The 24,497-nt window shown below is 39.5% G+C and overlaps 3 protein-coding genes across 3 annotated transcripts in view; 1 reads left to right on the plus strand and 2 right to left on the minus strand.

Annotated features, from left to right (window-relative positions):
* The window catches only part of b4galt7 (xylosylprotein beta 1,4-galactosyltransferase, polypeptide 7 (galactosyltransferase I)), a 15,465-nt gene extending 3,789 nt beyond the window's left edge, over positions 1-11,676 (minus strand). Inside the window, exons 1-3 of the mRNA XM_015952174.3 lie at positions 11,252-11,676; positions 2,065-2,403; positions 922-1,147 (exon numbers count right to left, since the gene is read on the minus strand). Coding sequence (XP_015807660.1) covers positions 922-1,147; positions 2,065-2,403; positions 11,252-11,304 — 618 coding nt within the window. The 5' untranslated portion in view covers positions 11,305-11,676. The remainder of the gene's footprint in view (positions 1-921; positions 1,148-2,064; positions 2,404-11,251) is intronic.
* A 2,061-nt stretch (positions 11,677-13,737) lies between these two features.
* Positions 13,738-17,461, minus strand: tmed9 (transmembrane p24 trafficking protein 9). Its single transcript, XM_015952163.3, has 5 exons — positions 17,271-17,461; positions 14,972-15,072; positions 14,697-14,822; positions 14,416-14,562; positions 13,738-14,341 (listed from the first exon to the last, which is right to left on the minus strand). Exons 1-5 carry the CDS (start codon positions 17,425-17,427, stop codon positions 14,192-14,194), a joined length of 681 nt encoding a protein of 226 aa, XP_015807649.1. The 5' UTR covers positions 17,428-17,461; the 3' UTR covers positions 13,738-14,191.
* A 1,529-nt stretch (positions 17,462-18,990) lies between these two features.
* On the plus strand, positions 18,991-22,883 carry tmem216 (transmembrane protein 216). The gene is made up of 6 exons (XM_015952153.3): positions 18,991-19,067; positions 19,602-19,615; positions 19,683-19,776; positions 19,996-20,088; positions 22,396-22,597; positions 22,688-22,883. The coding sequence occupies exons 1-6, from the start codon at positions 19,013-19,015 to the stop codon at positions 22,701-22,703; spliced, it is 474 nt and encodes a 157-aa protein (XP_015807639.1). The 5' UTR covers positions 18,991-19,012; the 3' UTR covers positions 22,704-22,883.
* Positions 22,884-24,497: the final 1,614 nt, after the last annotated feature.

A 24,497-nucleotide genomic window follows, 5' to 3' on the forward strand; every position in this document is an offset into this window, starting at 1 on the left:
GCACGTTCTCTTTGAACTTGATAGTGTAATGACCTGGCTGGGGTTGTAAGCCAGGTGCATTCTGGGTATTGTGTTATATGTGTTTCCTATCGTTCTGCTAGTTCCTATGTGCTGATTTGCGTGTTGTGTGAGTGTTATGTAAGCCACAGGGAAGGTGATGTGTGTTCTGTGGAGCGGGTTGAATTAGCATGGTTAACTGACACCGTGACTCTGTGTGGTAGGAGCGTGATAGAGGATCGTGTCTGAAGCATTATAAAGCTTGAAGAAAAAGCCTAATAAATGTCTGAGTGAACCCCTACTGCCCCCTGCTGGTTGATTTAGGGACTATAACCCTGCCGCTGGGACGCTTGTACTTGCTTGTTACCACATTCCATCCGGCCACAATAAGAGACCGGCCATTATTTACCTCCGCTGACTCTGACACCGGCCAAAATTGGAGACCCGGTCTTTAATTGAATACCGGCCTGTATTAGAGGATTTACGGTATATATATATATATATATATATATATATATATATATATATATATATATACATATACATATATATATATATATACATATACATATATATATATATACATATACATATACATATATATACACACATATACATATATATATATACATATATACATATACATATACATATATATATACACATATACATATACATATACACATATATATACATATATACATATACATATACACATTATATATATATATATATATATATATATATATATATATACATATATATATATACATATATACATATACATATATACATATATACATATATATATATGGATATATATACATATATGTATATACATATATATATATACATTTACATATATATAGATATATATATATATATATATACATATACATATATATATATAAAGCAGCTAGGTACCATGTGATAATGCCTCTTGCTGAGCAGCAGGATTCCTCCTACGTAGGTCTTGTAATGGTAGAGGGGGTGCAGCTCTGGTGAGGCGACGTGGAAAGGCCCGTCTACGGGGAACCCGTAGTCCAGGGCTTCATTCATGGGCAGCAGGTCCACATCATGCATGGCCAGGTAATCCGTATCGTTCCCGCTCTCAAGGTATCCCACGTTGATCAGTGAGGCACGATTAAATCTGGAACAATGAGAAGGACAAAAACAAGCAGACCTTCAATAAGGGTTCAGCATACATTAATAATAATACAGGTCCTTCTCAAAAAATTAGCATATTGTGATAAAGTTCATTATTGTCTGTAATGTACTGATAAACATTAGACTTTCACATATATTAGATTCATTACACACAACTGAAGTAGTTCCAGCCTATTATTGTTTCTAATATTGATGATTTTGGCATACAGCTCACGAAAACCCAAGTAGCGTTTTCTGCCACACTTTTTTCCTTCCCACAGACTTCCCACTGAGGTGCCTTGATACAGAACTCTGGGAACAGCCTATTTGTTCAGAAATTTCTTTCTGTGTCTTACCCTCTTGCTTGAGGGTGTCAATGATGGCCTTCTGGACAGCAGTCAGGTTGGCAGTCTTACCCATGATTGCGGTTTTGAGTAATGAACCAGGCTGGGAGTTTTTAAAAGCCTCAGGAATCTTTTGCAGGTGTTTAGAGTTAATTAGTTGATTCAGATGATTAGGTTAATAGCTCGTTTGGAGAACATTTTCATGATATGCTAATTTTTTGAGATAGGAATTTTGGGTTTTCATGAGCTGTATGCCAAAAACATCAATATTAGAAACAATAAAAGGCTTGAACTACTTCAGTTGTGTTTAATGAATCTAATATATATGAAAGTCTATCAGTACATTACAGAAAATAATGAACTTTATCACAATATGCTAATTTTTTTAGAAGGACCTGTAATTATATATTATAGGTGGTAATGAAAAAACAACCTGGAGTTTAATCCTGCTAAAAGGCAGAACTACAACCCCTGCAGACATTAACCAGTAGCCGCATTCTGGATCATAAAAGTAATATTAATGATTTTAATCAAAGCAACTTCTAGCTTCTCCTCTGTCGGACCACCACACCCTCACCTGTAGTGATCCACCTGGTTGATGACGATGATCTTATGTCGAATCTTCTTCTTGTTGAGAAATGTGTGCATAAATGGAACAAAAACCAGCAGCTCTTCGAAGCGCTCCCTGAAGGGGACCACCAGAGCCAGTTTGTGAGGACCCCAGGAAGTGTCGTCCGCTGCAGGGGCCTGAGTGTTTGACAGGCAGGGTGGTGGTTGCTGGAGGTCGCGGTGGTCTTTTTCTGATGATGTGGACATGTCTCCTGAACAACTGAGCTGCAGCCAGAGCAGAGAGATCAGAACCAGCACCATGCAGAGCCCAAAAAGCTTGTAGATGGTGCAGTTCCCCGACAGCAGCCTGGAAACACAAGAGGGGGAGGAGTCACAGCTGGTTCTGCTGTCTGGTTCACATTCTGACCGTTTTACATTCATGCACTAAATCTGTTAATTTCACACAAGGACCAGCAAGCAAACGCCACAGTCAAGGATCAGGACTGTGCAGAAGTTTTAGACCAGTCCCTCTTGTATGCATCCAGCACCCAGACCCTCTTGTACTCATCTATCCTTCAGATGCAGCTCAGTGGCCTAGTGGTAGGCTGGGAGATCAGGGTTCAAATCCCGGTCGAGTCATACCAAAGACCTTTATAATGGGACCCAATGGGTTGGATTGGGGGGGGGGGGGGGGGGAAACCACCAAATAGTTCCCTAACGCAGCCATGTCTGCAGCTCATCGCTCCCCACGGGGATGGGTCAAATGCAGGGGACATTTTTCACCACACCACATCAGTGTGTGAGACAACTACAGAGATTCAATCTCATCTACTTCAGTCTGTGGGTCATACTGAGTATTGTAATATTTCATGTTTGTATTGATTCAACAAAAAACAGGAACAAATTGTGTCAAACAAGTAAATTAAACTGAAACCAGCAGGTGAAACCATCAAAACAGGAGAGAAAAGAGGCTTCCTGAGCTCAGTGACACCTCTGTGGGTTAGTGGAGATATTCAGATGATCTAAATAAGTTGAGTCCTGATTCCTGACACTGCTGCTTCCTGTATCTGGACCAGTAGTTTCCAGCAGCTGGTTTCTCAGTAGAAAGGGCCAACCAAAGGCTAGTTCATAGTGTTGTGTTTGTTGAGAAATAAGGTTTTTAAATCTGAATAAAGTAACCGAAGACTGCAGGCTGTTGGGTGAGTAATGGTCCAAACTCGTAGTTTGTGTGCAATCGTGCTTCCAAACAGAAAAAAAAAGATTCCCAAACTGTGTCCTGTAGATTCCAGGTTTAACCTCCTGAGACCCATGCTTCAGAGGATTAATCATTTGATCCAGTTAGTTGAGATTAGCAGGAACTCATAAAATACAAAACTAACAGTTTTAAAACAATGTGTAGGTCAAAATTTAAATCCATGTGTATTCTTTTAAGAAATTTAATTATTAAAAATGAAGGCTTGTATATGTGAGACCAACACCATACAGGTGAACCTCGAAAGATTAGAATGTGACGTAAAAGTTCATTAATGTCAGTAAATTAACTTAAAAGGTGAACCTAATGCATGAGATAAACCCATTACATACAAAGCCAGATAGTTCAGCCTTTATTTGTTACAACTGTGATGACTATGACTTACAGCTGATGAAAACCCCACATTAAAAATCTCAGCCTATAGAATATTGTTCTAGACTTAAAGTGTCACAATCTAATCAGCTAACGAATCCAGAACACCTGCAAAAGGTCCCTGAGCCTTTAGATGGTCTCTCAGTCTAAGCTGGATTACTGGCATAAATGGATTTTTGCACCACATTCTAATTTTTTGTAGATCAGTGTAGGAAGGTGACACAGCTGGTCAGGAGGATAAACTTATCAGAGTGGTGTCCAGAACATAATCAGTACTATTACTTAACCAGGAAAGTGCACTAAAGACGATCAGCATTTCATCCTGTGAAAGGATTAGGAGTGACTAGTTGATACAGAGCTTCAGGCTACGATGAACTTCTTTATTTTGTTTATGCAAATAGTTAAAAGCTATTATAATTTCATTAGGTTTATTTCCTGTCAGAGAATCACACTCAGAGATTTCATGTTTTCATCAGCGTCATTATCTGGTTTACAATCTCACTTATGAGGTTGCAACAAAACACAATTTTGACCCAATAAAGTGGCAATAAAACCCATTTTTTTCCCCCAAACAGATTATTTCCTTTTAGTAATTAATAATAATTGTTATATTGATCTAGTCCGGATAGCCAATAACATTCTGAAGAACTCTGACCTACAGAGGCAAACTTTGACTGATTCTCGTTAAATGCAAAAGCAAAAATGTTCTCATCAGGACTTTGCAATAGTTCATTCAGGCACCTGAAAAAAATGTCAGATTTTTGATTGCCATTAGAGCAAAGGTGCATTCAATGGCAGGGAAAAATAATCAGATTTTTGAGCTCAGATTGACAGATCTGAATGTTTGGGATGATTCTGATGACTGGTTGATTGTTTTGGTTCAGTCTGTTCTGGATGCTGTCATTACGCTACATTTATGGCTGTTTGGTGCTTTCCTCTAAGTTTTAGTGACTTCAGAAGCTCTTCAAACAAAACAGAAAGCTTGATAAGGAGGTGATTTGCTGAGCTGAATTAAAGATGGCAGTAAAAAACACAATAAAACAATATCTGAGATATTAAAAACTATAAAAGTGACAATGTGTAGTTTTAATCATTAACCTCTGGAGATATCCATCAAAATGTTGTTGAAAAAGAATTAAATGATGCCTGCAGTTGTTGAAAAATATTGGCGCTTCATAACATAACTGGTCTAAAACACATGGGAGCGGGTCTAAGTCTCATATTAGATGTGTTTCCTTCTACGGGAGCCCTTGAGGACAAAACATGTGTACTGATTTGTGAAAAATGGTTACAAAATTTTTACCATTAATAAACATTTTGCTTTATACATTTGTTTTATACATTTACCTCTCCACTCGTTGCCAGTGATGAAAAGGAATCTGATGTGCTTGTTATATTGCTGAAGTCTGCACTCCCCAGGCATTTTTGACCCTAATGGGCATCCGTTGGTAAGGTCTTACTCCAACACAAAAATACAGCTTGCTTGCAACAATTTAGGTATCTACTGCCCCTATCGCCAAGAAAAATACACGCTGTCACTTTAACTTTTTGTTAAAATGTAATGACTACGGCAGCTGAAACACAGATCTGAATAAGTTCATTTAACCTTTGGGTAGGGCTGGGCAAAAAATTAAAAATGTAACGTAATAAAAATTTCTGACTCTTCTGACTGAGAATTTTCCCCATGTCAATACATTTGATAATACAAAAATGAAACGATGTGTGTAGGTTGGCAACGTTCATGTCCCTTTAAGAAGCTGTACCACCTTGAGTCACATAAAAATGTGACTCGAAGTGATACATGTGACAGCTCCATCTAGTGGACAACTTTTGTTTCTGCGCATACCTGTAGTTATCGTCTATTTCTCATTATCGAGATGAAAATCCTCAATATATCGTGATATTGGTTTTAGGCCATATCGCCCAGCCCTACCTTTGGGGTTTATTTGGATTCTATCCATCTGCTAACCTTTAGTCTTCAGGTTTAATATGAATTACTGCAACATTTTGGAGTCGTGATGACAGATATTTCTGTTTCCCTCTATGAATATTAAATATAAAGTCCCTTAGCTGAAAAACATTGACTTTACGTCTTTGACCTGACCAGAGTCCTGGAACCACAGTTTGGGAACCGTGTGTTAAAGCGGAGTTCAAACTCTACTCACCTCGGCTGCTGATGAAGAACTTCAGATGTTTTATTTCTTAAAAACCAACAAGGAATAATGATGAAGAGTGAGTCAATAAATTGGTTTTGATGTCATAAATACAGGGAGTGCAGAATTATTAGGCAAACGAGTATTTTGTCTACATCATCCTCTTCTTGCATGTTGTCTTACTCCAAGCTGTATAGGCTCGAAAGCCTACTACCAATTAAGCATATTAGGTGATGTGCATCTCTGTAATGAAAGGGGTGTGGTCTAATGACATCAACACCCTATATCAGGTGTGCATAATTATTAGGCAACTTCCTTTCCTTTGGCAAAATGGGTCAAAAGAAGGACTTGATAGGCTCAGAAAAGTCAAAAATAGTGAGATATCTTGCAGAGGGATGCAGCAGTCTTAAAATTGCAAAGCTTCTGAAACGTGATCATCGAACAATCAAGCGTTTCATTCAAAAGTCAACAGGGTCGCAAGAAGCGTGTGGACAAACCAAGGCGCAAAATAACTGCCCATGAACTGAGAAAAGTCAAGCGTGCAGCTGCCAAGATGCCACTTGCCACCAGTTTGGCCATACTTCAGAGCTGCAACATCACTGGAGTGCCCAAAAGCACAAGGTGTGCAATACTCAGAGACATGGCCAAGGTAAGAAAGGCTGAAAGACGACCACCACTGAACAAGACACACAAGCTGAAACGTCAAGACTGGGCCAAGAAATATCTCAAGACTGATTTTTCTAAGGTTTTATGGACTGATGAAATGAGAGTGAGTCTTGATGGGCCAGATGGATGGGCCCGTGGCTGGATTGGTAAAGGGCAGAGAGCTCCAGTCCGACTCAGATGCCAGCAAGGTGGAGGTGGAGTACTGGTTTGGACTGGTATCATCAAAGATGAGCTTGTGGGGCCTTTTCAGGTTGAGGATGGAGTCAAGCTCAACTCCCAGTCCTACTGCCAGTTTCTGGAAGACACCTTCTTCAAGCAGTGGTACAGGAAGAAGTCTGCATCCTTCAAGAAAAACATGATTTTCATGCAGGACAATGCTCCATCACACGCGTCCAAGTACTCCACAGCGTGGCTGGCAAGAAAGGGTATAAAAGAAGAAAAACTAATGACATGGCCTCCTTGTTCACCTGATCTGAACCCCATTGAGAACCTGTGGTCCATCATCAAATGTGAGATTTACAAGGAGGGAAAACAGTACACCTCTCTGAACAGTGTCTGGGAGGCTGTGGTTGCTGCTGCACGCAATGTTGATGGTGAACAGATCAAAACACTGACAGAATCCATGGATGGCAGGCTTTTGAGTGTCCTTGCAAAGAAAGGTGGCTATATTGGTCGCTGATTTGTTTTTTTATTGTTTTTGAATGTCAGAAATGTCTATTTGGGAATGTGGAGATGTTATATTGGTTTCACTGGTAAAAATAAATAATTGAATAATTGAAATGAATATTTGTTTTTTGTTAAGTTGCCTAATAATTATGCACAGTAATAGTCACCTGCACACACAGATGTCCCCCTAAAATAGCTAAAACTAAAAACAAACTAAAAACTACTTCCAAAAACATTCAGCTTTGATATTAATGAGTTGTTTGGGTTCATTGAGAACATGGTTGTTGTTCAATAATAAAATTATTCCTCAAAAATACAACTTGCCTAATAATTCTGCACTCCCTGTACGACACAAAGGGAGTTTAATCCCCAGCAGGTCATAAAAACAGAAACATCACAATAAAATATTTTAACCAGAATGTTCTAACTAAATCCTAAGTTCAAACAACGCAAATGCCAATTTAATTCTTTGAATTCTATTTAAAAAATCCTACTTTCATTGTATTATCAACAATAAAGTTAAAAAAAACTTGAAGAAAAAAAGTTTACAATGTCCTAGAGTAAATAATATTTTTTCCTAAAATTATCTAAACTCCAGAAGTTTGGTCCTGAGGTCCTACACAGACATTCTGATGTCATTACAGATGAATCACAGAGTTTATTAAAGTCCACCGAGGGCAAAACATGATGACAAGAGCAGTTGATAAATTCACTGCATTTCACAAAGATAGCTGAACTCCAAGTACAGAGAAATGAATTATCAGCGAAGGATTTGTGCCGGTTTCTTAGATGTGTGGGTACAATTCATCCTGAGAAGAGCAAAAACCCACACATGCATGGGGAGAACATGCTAACTGCTAAAACGAACACAGCTGGGTTGTGAACCCAGACTTCTTGCTGTGAGGCAAGTGTTACCTGACTGCACAACTGCAGCACTTCCTTCTATTGACTGCCGAGTTCATAAAATCATATTATTCAAAATGTTTTGCACTTAGTATCAATATTCATGCAAAAGCCTTTCAGAAAAACACAAAGAATGCATTTCTTTACACTGACCGAGGTTGGAAAGGCAGTTTGGTGCTACAGCTGGTAGAACAGCTTACAGATAGAAGTTCTTGACGCGGCTCTCAGGTTTAATGAACAAATTTCGATGGTTGTCCGATCTAGTTTTTTGCACCTCTGACGGATCGCCAAGATCAAGCTAATGCTGTCGAGGGCCCATTTAGAAACAGTTTTACATGCATTTGTATTGTCACGCCCAGACTATTGTAATGCTGTGTATGCTGGTGTGACCTCAGGTGCACTTGCCCTCCTTCAGCTTTTCCAGAATTCAGTGATTCTTGTCAGGTACTAGGAGGAGGGAGTATATCAGTCCTGTATTGACACAACTTCACTGGCTCCCAGTTGAGTATGGGGTTGAGTTTAAAACCCTGCTGTACAAAGCCCTACAGGGCACTACCTCTAACTATCTCTCCTCACTGCTCCATAGATACACCCCCTCAAGGGCCTTGCATTCCCTAGACAAGGAACTCTTGGAAGTGTGTTGCTCTAGATACAAATCTAGGGGTGATTGTGCATTCTCTGTGGTGGCCCCAAGCTTATAAAATGCATCACCTTTGCTTATGAGGCAGGCAACATCCCTCCAGTCTTTTACATCTCGTTTAAAGACACACTTTTACCAACTGGCCTTTTACCTTGAATCACAAGTAGGTCTTAGTTTTATTGTGAAAATATACAGCACCCCAGTAGGGCTACTACAAAAATAGTGGAAGGTGCTATAGAAATAAATGATGATGAACTTCAAAACCCAAGTTGTGGCCTTTCTGCACACAGTTAGCCTGCTCTTCCCATGTATGCTTGGATTTCTCAGGGTACTCCAGCTTCCTCTCACACAGCCAAAAATACATGTTAAGAGAATTATCAGCTCTAAATTGTCCCTAGGTGAAAATGAGACTGAGAGTCAGTCTGATTTGTCTCTATGCATCCCTTTGATGACTTGTCCAGGGTAGGGGTGGGCCATGTCATATCTTTCACAACAATACTGGTAATTTTTTTTTTGCCTGATAAAAAAAGAGATGCTAATTAGATGATGTCAACGTATCCTTAAGGTCACGTGGTTGTGAAGGCAAACATGGCAGGAGTCTCAGAGTGTTCGCTCATATGAGCAAGAGGAGAAAGACTCATGGTGGATCAGAAGTATTTTGGCTGCTGCAGGCCCCCGTACCCGTCACCTTGTCATTCGGTTGGGCACAGTTTGTCTCACCGCACACAAATAAAACAGAGAGAGATGTTAAGCAATTCATCTTCATTAATACAGACGCGACCGGCTCCTGCTAGCTTGCTGCTTCTACATTAGATGTGAGGCACGAGTTTATTTTGCTGCACCAGATATCTTGATGACAAAATGGAAAAGCTTTGTTTACTTGTGGTAAAGTGATGCAAACATGGGGGGGGGGGGGGGGGGGGGCTGTGTTACAGAGTCAAGTTGTCCGTTTGGCTCCTTTGAACTTCATTGAAATCTAGACATAACAAACAGCGACCAGCACTTTCTCTTGTCTCTCTGACGTCATCTCTTGCTTTTTGTGATCGTTAATCGTAAACAACAAAACACACCTAATTTTGCATATAAACAATTAAGAATAGCATATTTTTTTTTATAAAAAGATGTGTAATATCGTTTAAAAACTTTGTAAAAGAACTCGGTGTTCTGCAGAACCACAGCACTGTTATATTTGTGAAAGTTAGTGAAATTTCAAATACTGGCTACTGATTTATTTCATTATTCTTTCACATTATAATATTGCACCTACTGAGGTTAATAAATATGGTTAGAATGAAAATGTGACACTCAGGAAAATAAAAACGAACAAAAAATAAATAAAAAAAATTAATTAGGGAAAAAGTAAAATAGATTTTATAGGGCCCTAGTAATATTGCCAAAGAAATAATGAATGACTATCAACTTTTTTTTATTTTTAATATTGTCAAAATGCTCATAGATATCATGGTAAATGTTTAGGGTCATATTGCCCACCCCAAGTCCAGGGTGTCCCTGCCACTTGCCCAGTGACTGATGGAGTTAAGCTGGATTTGTACTTCTCCATCGGCCATAACAGGGAGAGACACGCAAGCACAGATGGAGACATTTTACTCTCATACTTCTCCGTCTCCTGGAGAGTGTTGCAAAGCAATTCCCCGGCAGGACAACAGAGGGCAAAGCGCTGTTCTGTGGTATCCTGTCATGTATCTGGTCCAAGATAGTGTGTTTATATTGTGTTTTTTTGTATATAAGAGACTTTTTAACACAGACAATTTTGTTTCTCATTCTCCTCCACCTCTTAATGCGCTCCCCACCTCTAAACCCACGTTTCCTGTCATTTCCATCCACAAATAAAACGCTTGCTGCACATCTTTTCACTCCTCCAGTCACGGGGGAATTAAACGTTCATATTTTTAGAGTTTTTTCGCGAGGTATTCTTCAAGCTTCTCTGTGTCTGCCGCTTGTTATCCTTGGCTCTTTTTATGTTTTTGAAGGTGCAATGGCGGCGGTGTAGACGTCAGCGGTGCCCTGACCAATCACAAGCTTGCGTTCTCTGTCTTGACAGACGGAGGTTTAGAAAAGAGAGCTTGACTCCGTCCGTCCTTGCGGGCCTGCTGGAGAGCCCTCGTAGGATGGATAATGGCGTTGCATGTCTATGCACTGTCGCAGACGCAGAAGCATGACTCGGGCTTTAGGCACAAACAATTTCAGAAAATGAATAGACAACAGAGATTGGACGCTGATGTGGACCAAATATTAAATTATGCTTTGCTGTTTACTAAGTGATTATGTGGTGGCAGCCATGTTGGATCTGCTGCCCCTAGGGGGCTTGTTCAAGCGGTTAAAGAATAGCCTATGTAGGAGGCTGGGTGCCCTGACAAGTCAGAGCCCAGGGCCCCAGTGTACCTCGGTCTGCCCCTGTCTGTCTCTTTAGGCAAAAATCTGAAACATATTTTAACTTATTTACCAAATGTTACAAGAAGAATATAAATACTGAAATGGTGTTGATGGTTGAAACTTGTGGTTCTTTTTCAGAAGTTTATTCAGGTAAAAGAGTCTTTCTTACCTCCTTTCCTCTTTGAAGTACAGAACGGGCTTTCTTCTGGATGAATACATCATGTTTACCGGCTGCTTTCAGTGAACAGACAAACTGTCACACCCGGTTCATTCCATTCCGTGTGGCTCCTCCATCTGGACCTCCGTGCTGGATCTCTTTTCACCGGTTTCACGGTGAAGTCAGGCGTTAAAATCCATGTTCAGAGCGGATCCGACCCGGAGGCTTTAGCTGTGGGAGCTAACGGGCTGGACCGGGCTGGACACGTAGCATGAAGCGGTTCTCAGGCTCCAGTGCTCCGGCTAACCCCGCATCGACTCTCGGCTTTATTTCCTCTGACCATCAAAGGTTAATGATTAGTTTCACTAAAAACTCACATATTACCGGACTAAAAACGGTGAGCGGTTTTATGGAAAATAAATGTTGGCCAAAACCACATAACCCGTTTAAACCCCGAGTCCGTCTTAAACACTCATCCGACAGGAACAGCGAGGAACAACAAACGTTCCTACAATCGACTATTCTATTTATTTTGACAATATAACACATTTATTATTATTATTATTATCGTATTAGTTTTTAATTAGTCGAAATTTTTTTGAAGACAGCACGTTGTGCATGCATTAAAGCCTGAAAAGTTGATTTTTGTCTTCCTAATGATAGTGTTTTACTACCTTTATGTTAGAGTTCAAAGAATAATTTATTCATTATCAGATCAATAAAAAAAGAAAAAACACAAGAATAGTAATGCAGAGATCATGGTGTTAATAACCAATGAGTAAAAATCCAGAGTCCAACTGGTGAACCCAGTTCTGGTCTTCTGTTCTCCTCATCCTCAGTCCTTTGCGTGTTATAGACACGCAGCTCGTGATGGTTACAGTTGGAGTGTGACACTCCCAGTATTTCACTCTGGTACGGCCTCCTGACTGGTCATTGCAGCACCCTGATTCCTTCTTTTTAATTTATGTTGCATATCTGCTGCTGTGTTTGTACCACCAATATTCTGATAGCTGGAATCAGCTTTGGTTTTCTCCAGACATGCAACTGAGCATTATGGGTAATTATTTCACCTTTGGGACACTGTTCCAGAAGTCTCGTGAATCAATCAGATGAAACTTTACCAACATGAGCCGTCATGTTCTTTTAGAAATTTTTGCAAGAATTACTTCTCTCCTTTAACACACCTGCTTTAAACTGAGCTTCTGCTGAACTTGACAAGCTTTTGGGTGCTTTTTGGGAGTTTGCATGTGTGTTGGAGCAGATGTATTTAAAACCCGTTGGGACTGTGAGCTGAAACAGCTGAGGTATACCTTTCTGTTTAGAATTTCTAATATTTTTAATTTTAGCCCTTAAATGTAAATATTCAGTTGGATGAAACATTTCATCATTACTGTAATAGTTCACCTGCGTGGTATTATCCACTAGAATTAATACTCCCAAAGACAATCTTAGTTTTTTGGTTTTATTACATTTTGCATCACATTTTTTAATTTCTTAGTCAAAAACCTCCCCCTGAAAATACAATATAGTTTTACAGTATACAAAAACTCTAAACAGCGACTGTGAGCTTTTGATGTGAACTTTACAAGAATAAAAGTCTTAATCAGCCACAATGTCCTTCACACCAAATGTGACAACTTTATCCAGAGTGCAAATTTAGAATTTAATCTCACACGCACTCACCACATAAGACTTGAAGCCTCAGCCCAGAAAAGACAGATTTAAATCCAAACCCCAAACCCAAGAACCTACCAGCAAAAACACAATCAGAAGATACTTTTCGCACAGTGAAACCCAATAATCCGTGAGTATTTCCAAAATTTTGATTGAGAAATCCAATATTTGGAAATGCGGGTGTTCAGCTTGTTATACTTGTGCAGCTGAAGTGAAACTTATGGCAGACGTACAGAAAAATTCCAAAATTACTGAAAATTTTAGACTCAAATAAAAATGGATGGTCTGCTTTAAAGAAAACGTTCCTTTCTACATCGTTTCAAACTCGCCTGTGTGAAGTTTAGGTTTCCACGTTTAACTTGGGTGACTCAGTTACACAAAGATCAGAGCATTCACAAAAGTGGTCTGTCATTAAACACAAACTGCCTTGCAGATTTACACCTAAAATCTTCTAATTCTTCCATCAATTTAGTTGTAAATCTGAAAAGCTCCATTTTTTGTAACATAAAAGCTTTATTTACTTTTCTCTATACCAGTAAATTACATTTTGTGCCCTACGAAGCTAAAAGCCCCCAAACTGAACCTTCAAGCTAAACAAAGTCTGATAACTTAACATTTAAAGTAAAATTAAACATTTTTAACTAATCGAGCTCCACCTGAGCTAATCAATAAAACCAACACAATATGGTAATCTGCTTATTTGTAAGCCAAAACCTATTTAGCATTATTTTATTTAATGAATAATTTTGATATGCTGATTCAAGTTCAATACTGGAAAATTAGTTAAAAATGTTAAGTTTTGAGAGTAACCATCAGTAATCAGATTACATTTCAGCCAGATTTAGTTTTAATTTCAGCAGAATTTCAGTAAATAGTGAAAATGTTACAAATCATGTTACAAATAAACCAAATGTTTTTCATTCTTCTACAAAGGATCGAACGCCTCGTGTAAACGGACTCCTGCTTGTCCATCTCTCTAATGATCAGTAACACAAACTGACTGAGAAAAGAAAAATAAATTACTGCATGGCTGCTGGGCTCAAACATCAGTCCAGACCTGAAAATGTTTCCTGCGTGTCGGTGAAATGTGTTCCTGCAGATGTGCGGGGCTTTTCACAAACAACAACAACAACAACAATAATGATGTTTTCAAGTCTGATCGGCAGCTGGATGTTTCTGTATCTCGTCTCCTTGGACAGGAGCTGCTCAGTACAGCATCCATCAGTAGAGAACTAACACACGCACGCACACACACACACACACACACTTCTCCAGCAGTTACACCAGCTTCTTAGCCTCAAAGAAGCTCTTCAGGTGTCTCATCTGCCATATGCCTATGGCCACTAGGATAAGGGTCTGTACGATGGACCACCAGAGGACACGCTGGTTGGTGCTCTCGCTCGTCTGCCGAAAACGCTCCTCGCGGTACTGAGGGCAGACAGAAGAGCGTTAAACATCTAACTAAACCAACATCAGTGACACCTTGATCTTATGTGACTGACCCGCTGGTAGTTCTGCTCCTTCTGGATCTGGTCCACCTGCTCCACCAGCTGTCGGACTCTCAGCTGCAGCTCTGTCAGCTTGTCTTTGGCAGCAATCTCAGCATAGTTGTTGGCGTGTTCGCCCACCTGGATGTCCAGATGAACCCTCTGCAACAAACAAAAAGCAGTAGGTCTTCATTATTCAAAAGATGCCATCATCACCTAAGTGGACAGAAAGTTTCTGTCAGCACAACACGGGCGCTTTGGGCTCCATGTGAGCACCACATCAGACGTCTCCTCACCAGCATGCCTCCAGCAAACAGGGAGAACTTGGAGGAGTTGGAGTGCAAGCAGATCTGGTGTTCTCCAGGTGTGTGTGATGTGAAGGTGAAGCGTCCCTCAGAGCCGTACTGCCGAGACAGAATCACCTGCAGGAAACCAAAGACGACGTTAAAACGAAAAGAATTTGAGGTGACCTGCTGACTCATGTTTGTAGAGAGGCAGATTCAGAGTACAACTGTAACTGCAGCTTCTCCGTTAGTGTGGTTTTAAGTAATTGTGTTTATTCTTTGTTCACCTTGTCATCTGGATCTTTGACTTCCACGAGCATTCCCAGACCCGGTGTGGCCGGCAGGTACTCCTCTCGCTGTTTATCGAACAGCTGCGTTCGATAGTTACCTGAACAGAAACACACACTTAAATGTTAGCAATAATTGAACCTTTTCATTCACCGTGACACATTATTAATACCTTGTTGGTGATATTTGGTGTATAAAGGTTTTTTAGATCAGTGTTACACAACCAAGGTCTAAGACCTTAAAACACATGAAAGAAAAAAACAAACTGGTGTTACAACAGGATTAAGGAATGTGGTTTTTCATGTTCAGATGAGCTCTATATCTGCTGAAAGTGTTTTTAAAAAGGCTTTTATCAAAATGTTAAACAGCTGGGGAGTAACAGGCACAGCGCAAAACATTCAACCCAACCCTGCTGGTGCAGGGTTTCTGACCTAGGAGCAGAATAATCCCTTCATCCCCACACACCTTCAGATTTCACATCATGACACTTTCCCTGAAATAGTTATATTTTGCATTTCCAATTACAAAAGACAAGACAGAAGTTATTGTCTTTGGAAATAAGGATAGGATGGAGGTTAGATTACCGCCTATGTGCATCTACCTTTGTTTTTATTTTTTTTTCTAATTATCCTCTTAAGTGTTGGTGCTGCTGTAACAAGTGGATTTTCCCACTGTGGGATCAATAAAGTCTATTCTATTCTATTACTGCTCAACTTGACTCCAGAGGAATAAAGACAAAGACTCAGGTTAGACAAATTTTTTTGTCAACTGATTCAGCCCTGAGCTTCACTGGTCACAACTAGATGTTTTATCATTTTCATCAAATAGCACGACTCAGAGGTCTCATATCCAGACAAGACCTAGGGAAGCTCATTAATGAGTTCATCTCCAGCAGGCTGGATTACTGCAATAGTCTTTTAACTGGTCTTCCGAAAAAAGCTGTGAAGCAACTGCAGCTTATTCAGAATGCTGCTGCTAGAGTCTTAACAAGAACCCAGAGGACCGAACACATCGCTCCTGTTCTTAAACCTGTTTCATTATGCTGCACCTTCTGCACTATAACTCCTCAGCCTTTAACTTAGCCCTTTTATCTTATTTGTACGTCTAATTTTATTTGTGCATTTAAATTTGTTCAAATAATTTGTGTATTTTAAAATCGGCTGTTTTTATGTCATCGTTTACATTTTAATGTTTTATATTCTTGATGTCCTTCCTTCTGGAAAGCACAGTGAATTGCTTTGGTGTATGAAATGTCCTATAAAAATAAAGGTGCCTTGCCTAAAAACCTAAAAAGAGAGAAAAAAAACCTGAATTGAGATATGGGTTCATAAGTTCATTGTTCCTGTCTGCTGTGTGTTCCCAGCTTGGATCAGTTACAAGTAGCCTGTTTAGAATTTCCTGTAGTGAATTTGTAACAAAATGTCTTTTGGACACAGTCAAAACAAATTTCCCAGGTTAAAAAGTGGTGTACCACAGGGATCTGTTCTTGGTTCTCTGCTGCTCTCTCTCCACAGTCACCTTTGTCAAATATAAAATACAAAAATGTTTTTATTTAGCTGAAGGAAGATTTACAAATACAATTTTGAATGTCACAATGTAACTATTAAAAAGTGGAGGCCACAAAGCTGCTTTTCAATTCTGATAACGGTTACTGCTGATTCTGTGTCCTTCAGAGATTAAAACAACACTTTGTCAAGACTTGTATTATCCAGTTGAACACTGGGAACTTAGTCTGTGTTCTAAAATGTCTGTGGTTCATCACTTGACTAAAATTGCATGTCTGGTCTTATTGTTTAGTTCAGAGTGAAACGTTTGTGACAGACACTAACTTTGAACAGATGTAATCACCTGAAATGTTCATTTTGTGAAAAGAGATAGATTATTTACCTTAAGAAGGAATCAAACGGTTGCTAAATATTTCTTTTAATTAAACTGCTGATGTCAACATAGTACACGTTTACATTTGCAACCTAAAAGGCATCAGTTTTTCACTATTCAAGCGGAGAATTTTTAAAGAAATATATAATTAAGAAATATTAAGCAGAGATATGTATTTACTTCAACTTTAAACAAAATCTAACAGGAAACTTCCTGAAAACGCATAATTGAATCGGTTTAGCTGCAACCGGTAAAATAGTTTATAGGATATAGGTTTATATAAAGCTTCGGAGAGATATAAAACATTTCTGAGCTCAGCACAAGCTTGACATTTGTTGATTTCCTGTGAAGAGACAAGTTTACTTCAACTCAGCATGGCGCTAACAGCTTTAGCTAACAGCATTAAGCTCCGACACTCACCGATAATCATCGTCTCGTCTGGAATTTCCTCTATGAAACATTTCTTCTCGGTCTCTCCGATGTGAAAGTACAAAGAGGAGACGCAGATGTATAAAGCATTCAGGAATAAAACTGAAAACACAAACGACTGCTGCATCTTGAACCGCAACGACACCATCTTCCTGCCGGGACAGACTTGTCACTGAGCATGCGCAGGAACAACAGTGCCACGTAAACCCTCGAAAAGTCCTGGCCAATCAGTACGCTGCTGATGCATGCTGGATATTGCCGTTTTTTTGACACCTTGGCCCTTATTTGAATTAAAATGCTTTCAACGATTTTACAGAACCCTCTGCGATTTTTTGGTTTGGATCGAAATGGGATGTGATTAGTTTCAGAAAACGGATAGATTGATTTTCTGTATAAAGTGATCATTATTTGAACGTGATGGTTATTCTTTTGTCCGACAACAGACATACAATTTCATAAATAAACAATTAAACATTTTCTCCTGCAATCTTTGGGTGATAAATGATAGACTGAATGAATTTGAATTTATAAAGAAAACCAATAGGCTACTTCAGATGAAAAATAGAATAACCCAATTTTGTTTTGTTTTAGCTCTTTATTTGATGAATAATAGATTCATTTGTGGGAAAAATAATAAAGCTTGATTTGATATTTTATTAACGTAACTATATATTCTACAGAAAACACAAAAAACAAAACAGGTTTAGACCATCGACATACACATTAGACCCGTTTTTAATCCACGGGTGCACGTGAAAGACTGTAGAAACTCGATAGATCCAAAAGGGGGCAGTAGTGCAGCCCTTATGATGAAGAGGACCGAAAAAGAAAAACCAGCGCGACCGGAAGCACACAGACATGTAAAATGTAGAAGCTGCACTGAAATCCTCAGACTGCATAATGCATTTATGGCGTGAAATATAGTTTTCCTTTTTTGATTCATTACAAGCCTAAACGTTTTACGATTACAATAGTGTCGGAATAAACAGACAATATATATTTAAAAAAAACATACAACTGGTGAATAATTTTGAGCTAATGAGTTTGGTTTCTTTTAGTTTTAAAAACAATACATTCTTATTGATTTGGTTTAACTAGCACAAAATTATCTTAAGCTCAGTATACTGAAACGATCGATTACCCTGGTGATTGTATTACATTTTATGAGTAACAAACAACAAAAAAAGGCCTAAATAAAAAATAGCCTAAATTTTCTAAATTACTTGATTATTAATCACGAACAATTTTTATATGAAATAAAAATATTTTGATGAACACAAAACAGAGGTAAAGCCCAGTTTCAGTTAGACACCAATTAAACAAAATTAGTTTTCGTCACGTTTCTAACTAAAGATTGAAATGAATCGGGATTTGTCTTAATCCTGCTGTTAGTGTCTGTAGTGCAGTGCAGGCAGCTGATGGAGACTGTTCAGGGTCATCCTGACCAAATGAAGACGGGTGATGATCTGAATACATCTTAAAAAATAGAAAACATGAAGGCGAGTCACTTCTGAGATGCGCCTAAAATGTTCTGCACTGCGACCGGTGTGGATGGATTAAATTTTAAACAGAGATGTTCCGTACCACTGATGCTTCGAGTATGGATTGGGATTAGAGTAGTAAAAGATCTGCTGGCTTTTAGCTGTAAGCCGTTCCAAAAAGCCTGAGTCTGCTTCGCCCGTCTCCCTCTCCAATATGGCGGCTTCGAAATTACATAAAAGAAAGCAGCGTGTATGTGTTCTAAGTCTATGGTATCCATAGCAACCAGAAATCAAGACATGGCGCCTGGTGAGTTTCATGCAGTTGTTTGTTCCTTATAAACCGAATAAAAGTCCGCCGTCTGAATCTGTCGCGATGTTTATTTGGACCCAAATGAAAAGGGAAATGTAACGTTTTCGTTTCCGTTTGGAGGAAAAGCTAAAGAAAACGGCAGCCGAGGTTTATCTTGTCTGTGAACTGAAGCTAAGCGTCTGCTCGAACTGCGATGACCTAAAAATCAACACATTACTTATCAGCGAACACGTTACTGCGTATTACTCCTAAAAGCTACGCAGTAACAAATAATCTTTTTATTGTGGAAAACACGTATTTCGTGCTTTTTTACGTAAACAAAAATATTATTTTATAGATGCAAGATCCAGATGAGTGATTTTCTCTCTATATAAATAGCATTTAGAGCTAGTTACATCATTTAGCCCTACTGTTTTTCTTTTACTATTTTATCCATCAGTAGTAAGTCAGTAATTTTACTGATGCTGATTTTGAGCCTACAGCATACTAATTGCAGATGTTAATGAGAGCTTGGTTCTGTCTCTTCTGCAGGAAGCCAGCCTGTTGTATCCTTATATAACTGGCAGCTCATGTTTTACCTGCTGCTGTTATCCTTGACCGTCTCTCGTACAGCTCTCATCCACTCCTCTGCAGGTGCTCCTGTACCTGAACAGCTGGTACTTTGCTGCCTTCTACCTGGCAGAGATCCTCATGTTCATTTATAAAGGTCTGTGACATATTTACCAAATTTCCCACTTTCACAACAGCAGAAACTATAAACTCAGGAGGAACCATGATTAATCACATCTCAACTGTGCCTTCATCTGCTTTAGTTTTCAAATAAATCCTCAGTGTTCATGAGATAACACCTGGCAACCAAACAGCTCCTTGATGAAACCTTCTCTGTGGAAACCAAAAAGAGATGTGGTCCATTTTGTCTGTGCAGGAATCTTGTTGCCGTACCCATCAGACAATCTGGTTCTGGACGTGGTTCTGCTCCTTCTCTTCCTCGGTTTGGAGACTCTGAGGATCTTTTATGGTAAAGAACAGAAACAGCAAACATGAGTATTTAGAAATCAGTGTTTACTAGTTCTGTGAGCATGTATACGTCACCTCCTCCGGGTGACCACATACTTCCACAGTCACTATAGAGGCAGAGAATGGGTCTAGGGGTCTCATTTATCAGACATTGCGTAGATTCCTTAATAAAACCGTACTTAAGCTCAGCAAAAAAAAAGTACTTACGCCAAGCAGGTTTGTGATCTATCAAACATGGAGGACGCACAGCTGCACGCAATCTCCGCTTCATAAATCGGAGACTAACGAGAATGTTTCTCAGCTGCTTTTTAGTCACATCCCGCCCTCACCACAGCCACTTACTGCCATAAATAGCCAATGCAAAGTGCCTTGTGGATCTCATGCATATACATAAGCTGGCTTGTTGCAGCATTTCGATCACGACCGCAGATCAAGGAAGCGCTATTTCACAAGCAGAAATTCAGGTACTTGTGGGTGAGGTGGAGAAATGAAAGGAAGTGCTTTTGCAAAACAAGAGAAATTCCACGGAGTGGCACAATGTTGCTGAAGCCATCAATGTTTTGAATTCTTCAGAGAGATCTGTGGCGGATATAAAAAACTTTGTCCAATCAGGATTCGATCCCCAGACTCCCAGGTGAAAGTCACGCACGCTAACCAGCCACCCAAACAGAAATCTCCCCTGTACAAGTAGCCAGGGCGCATGATCAATCGGGTCACGGTGACAGGACGCTCACACTGTCTTGATCTGTCCCCCTGCTGATATTCTGCATTCCGTATTCTGCGCTTTAGGCTGTGTGTGTGTGCGCGCGTGTGTGTGTGCATGTGGGGGTCTTGTCTGTGTGAAAACGAAGCAGTACAAGTGATAATGCTGCAGGATTTCATAATTTTATCCTTCTCGGCAGCACTGCAGGTGCTCTCCATGTCCAACATGTGTGTAAGCAAGGTCCTTAGTCAACTTAAAGTTGCGCACATTTTCCTGCTAAGTTTTCTTTCATAAATCCCAAAGTTTGCGTGGAAAGTTCCTTACGCAGTTTTCCGACCCCGTGTTGTGTGTAAGCAAGCTTGATAAATGAGGCCCCAGGTCTATTTGTTTGATGCGCTGTCAGCTTCTCATGAACCCACAGAGAGATGGGATGCATTTCTCCATTTATTATAGCTTTTTACTGTTACAGGTGGCTTTAACTTAATTTGGGTCAAATCCCTAAACATAACGTGACCATGTAAACAAAGTAAGACGAACTGAATTGTAATGGTCAACAATAACTACGGCTACCCATCCCTCCTCTGTAAAACCACCAGGCGACAGACTGACAGCTCCTTTTGATTGCGACCACCTGCACCCATGTGGCCCCTGTTGCGTCACCATGACAACAAAAAGAGGAATAAAACAGAAACCCAGTGATCAACTCTCCCAACACATGTATTTAATTATGGCTCTACAGCACATGTAAGGACTTGTTTTTAAATCCCTGTGAAAATCCTGCACCAGACTGTCTTTGATAAATAACTGAACACAATCATTAAAACTGAAGCTGAACAGTTATATTAGTTATAACATAGAAGTCAGTGTCTCAGTTTGTGTGAACGTGTGTGTCTGAACACGTCATCCAGCAGGAGCTACTGAGAAGAACTCGTGAAGTGAAATGTTTACTGTAAACTCTTTAAACCTCTGATACAAGACTAAGCAGCCAAACCAGCTCTGATTTTAACTTAATGAATTTAACCAGTTTGAAACATGTTCAGTCATCACTGTTTATGAGACGTTTTATAGCAACAAGTACAACAGGTGTCTAAATATACTGAAATCAATTGATTTAAAAATATATAAAAAATAAAAGCTATATAAAGTTTTTAAAGAGGCTTGGATCCTCTGGTTTTAATATAAAGCTACGCACTTCCCAAACGTACCACATGAAATCTGAAGTCAAATCTTGGAAAAAATATCAAAAATCAAATCAAAACAAAACAACAACCACAACCAGTTCAATGACTTTCCCAACCAATCCACCAGTCTGAGGATTACCACAGCATACAGAAAGCAGGCAAAAAAATACCAAACAAACTTAATCATCATCACAAAGTGACATTTATGAGAATCTACACAAGTTCTATTTCATTTCCTGTTTTACCAAGGAAGACATAAATGTGCTTCTAAAAATTGAGGAGAATGTTTGGGTCGTCCCATCTGTGCTCTTGCCGTTAAAAGCCTCCGTTTGTGGGAGCCCTTCAGTGAAATGGAAGCAGGTTATTTTCTGCTTTAAGCAGATAGACCATCTCACTGAGTGGTGTGCATTGTGTCGTCGTCTAGGCTGGAAGGGGAACCTGTGTGAGCGTTCTCTGTCCTCCTGCATGTCCCTCTCCATCCTGCTTCCCTGTGCGGCACTGGCTGTTTATTACCTGCTGCTGCAGACCTTCGTCCTTCGCCTCGAGTTTATCCTCAGCTCCATCCTGCTCTGCTTCTACAGCCTAGAGTTTCTCCTTGGAGTCATCTCCATATCCACCTTCTCCAGGTGACCACATCTTGGGGGCTATTGGGGGCTTCAGAGGAAGTGACCTATTTTTATTTTATGGTTTGTTTTCCTTTTCCGTTTCTTCTGTAGGTCTAAGGTTTACTGAAGAACAAACCATCATCTGAAACACATCAGGACAGACCAGATGAGCCTTCCTCACTAAAAGGAACCTGTATTTTTATACAACGATATTATTTTGTAAATATGTTTAAAGTTTTCCTTCTGTAAGACTGTTTTATGTCTGAACTTTCTAAATAAAAGCCAAAGTGACAAAGCCAAACACTAAATCAGCCTCACATTTCTAAGGACAGAAGTAGAGTAGATCTGTTTTGACTCAGATCAGGAGTGCAGGTAACCATGATGTGGCGTTACTAGATGCTGGTAAATCCCACCACATAAACCACCACATAGATGACTCGGAGGATGGGCCACCAGAAGATCCACATGTTGGTGCTGTAGTTGATGCTGTAGAAGTAAGCCACCATGGCCTGAGAACACAGCGTTTTTTTAAAGGACAGCTCAGGCCTCAGGTATATGTACAGTCTATGGTCTACACCATGATTCACCCCCTCACCCTCCAGTAGTCCAACTCCTTTATCTGTTGGGCCTGATCAGTCAGCTGTTTGACTCTCAGCTGCAGAAATATCAGTCTGTTTTTGTTGTAGGTGGTGGTGCGGTCAGCGAATCTGATGTGCAGCTGGACCGCCTGCAACACAACAGGAAGTTTGTTTAGCTTCAGTTTTTCACTGAACTTTTAAACACATTAAGCTAAGTCCAGATAGGTCTGAAACACCAGAAGGTGGTAAAATAATCCATCAATACCAGAGGTGTTCCTCATGGATGAGTCCTTGGTTCTCTCCAATCTCATCAGTGAAAAGGTTGATATTAACATTTTTCTCATCAGCTTGTTTCCAGTTGAATGCCTCTGTTGGTTTAAAGGGGTATTCACGTGATCTGGATGCGGTTTAACCCAGAGCTTCGAGGTTCATCATAGACCCTGTAGTTCTACAAACCACCACACACAGGACTTATTCTGTTTTAATTCAATGTAGGTTATATATATAGCGCCAAATAACAACAAAAATATTCTCAAGGCACTTTGCAAAGTAAACATTCCAACTGAACCTACATAGTGTAGGGCTGCTCGATTATTGAAATCTTTAATTAGTGTTAGGGATGTGTATTGGTGAAATCTTATTCTGGCGATAGGATACATTTCACGATACAGGGGAGATGATACGAAATATCACTGCATATTGTGATACATTCAGCCAGATGATATTAGCAATTTTTTAGAGTGAAATTACTGTAGGAAAATTCAATCAACAGTCCAAAATAATTTGTAACATGTTTAACATGAGGTATCTGAACCATAATGGAGCGATTTACATTTCAGTGGTAGAAACAAAACCCACTGCACACTGCCGCCAACTAGCGGTTGACGTTTGAATTGCACAAAAAAAATACATGCACAAATGTTTGTATGTAAATTATTCCAAAAATTCGATACACTGTTTTTGAATATCGATATATTGCAGGAAAATGTATTGCGATATATTACCATATCGATATTTTTTTACATCCCTCATTTGCATTGACGAAACATTTATTGAACATTAACAGTGGCTTTAAAACTTTCTTGTTTGTAGGATTATTGGCATTTTTTTTCCAATTGAGACATTTCTCTTGTGTGGGTCAAAGCACAGACGTAGGGGAGTGTTTACAGCAGCGCAATATGTAGCTCAGATAGATGAACTATTCATTTTTACAGCGTGAGGATTTGGAGGTGTGAGTGCATGAAAACAGTCACGTGTCTCACACTCGCTGTTTGAGAGTTGGCAGCCTCAATAAAATAAATATCCACTTTGGACATGATTTTCATTACCTTGAATTCATTTTG

Source organism: Nothobranchius furzeri, chromosome 1, assembly GCF_043380555.1.
Source record: "Nothobranchius furzeri strain GRZ-AD chromosome 1, NfurGRZ-RIMD1, whole genome shotgun sequence".
Classification (NCBI taxonomy): domain Eukaryota; kingdom Metazoa; phylum Chordata; class Actinopteri; order Cyprinodontiformes; family Nothobranchiidae; genus Nothobranchius; species Nothobranchius furzeri.

Coding starts and splice junctions, on each gene's coding strand:
- tmed9 (XM_015952163.3), bottom strand. CDS start 17,427: ATGGTGTCGTTGCGGTTCAAGATGCAGCAGTCGTTTGTGTTTTCAGTT. Junction 15,073..17,270: donor AGACGAGACGATGATTATCG/GTGAGTGTCGGA, acceptor GTTTCTGTTCAG/GTAACTATCGAACGCAGCTG. Junction 14,342..14,415: donor AGGAGCAGAACTACCAGCGG/GTCAGTCACATA, acceptor GTCTGCCCTCAG/TACCGCGAGGAGCGTTTTCG.
- tmem216 (XM_015952153.3), top strand. CDS start 19,013: ATGTGTTCTAAGTCTATGGTATCCATAGCAACCAGAAATCAAGACATG. Junction 19,777..19,995: donor CCTCATGTTCATTTATAAAG/GTCTGTGACATA, acceptor TTGTCTGTGCAG/GAATCTTGTTGCCGTACCCA. Junction 20,089..22,395: donor GACTCTGAGGATCTTTTATG/GTAAAGAACAGA, acceptor GTCGTCGTCTAG/GCTGGAAGGGGAACCTGTGT.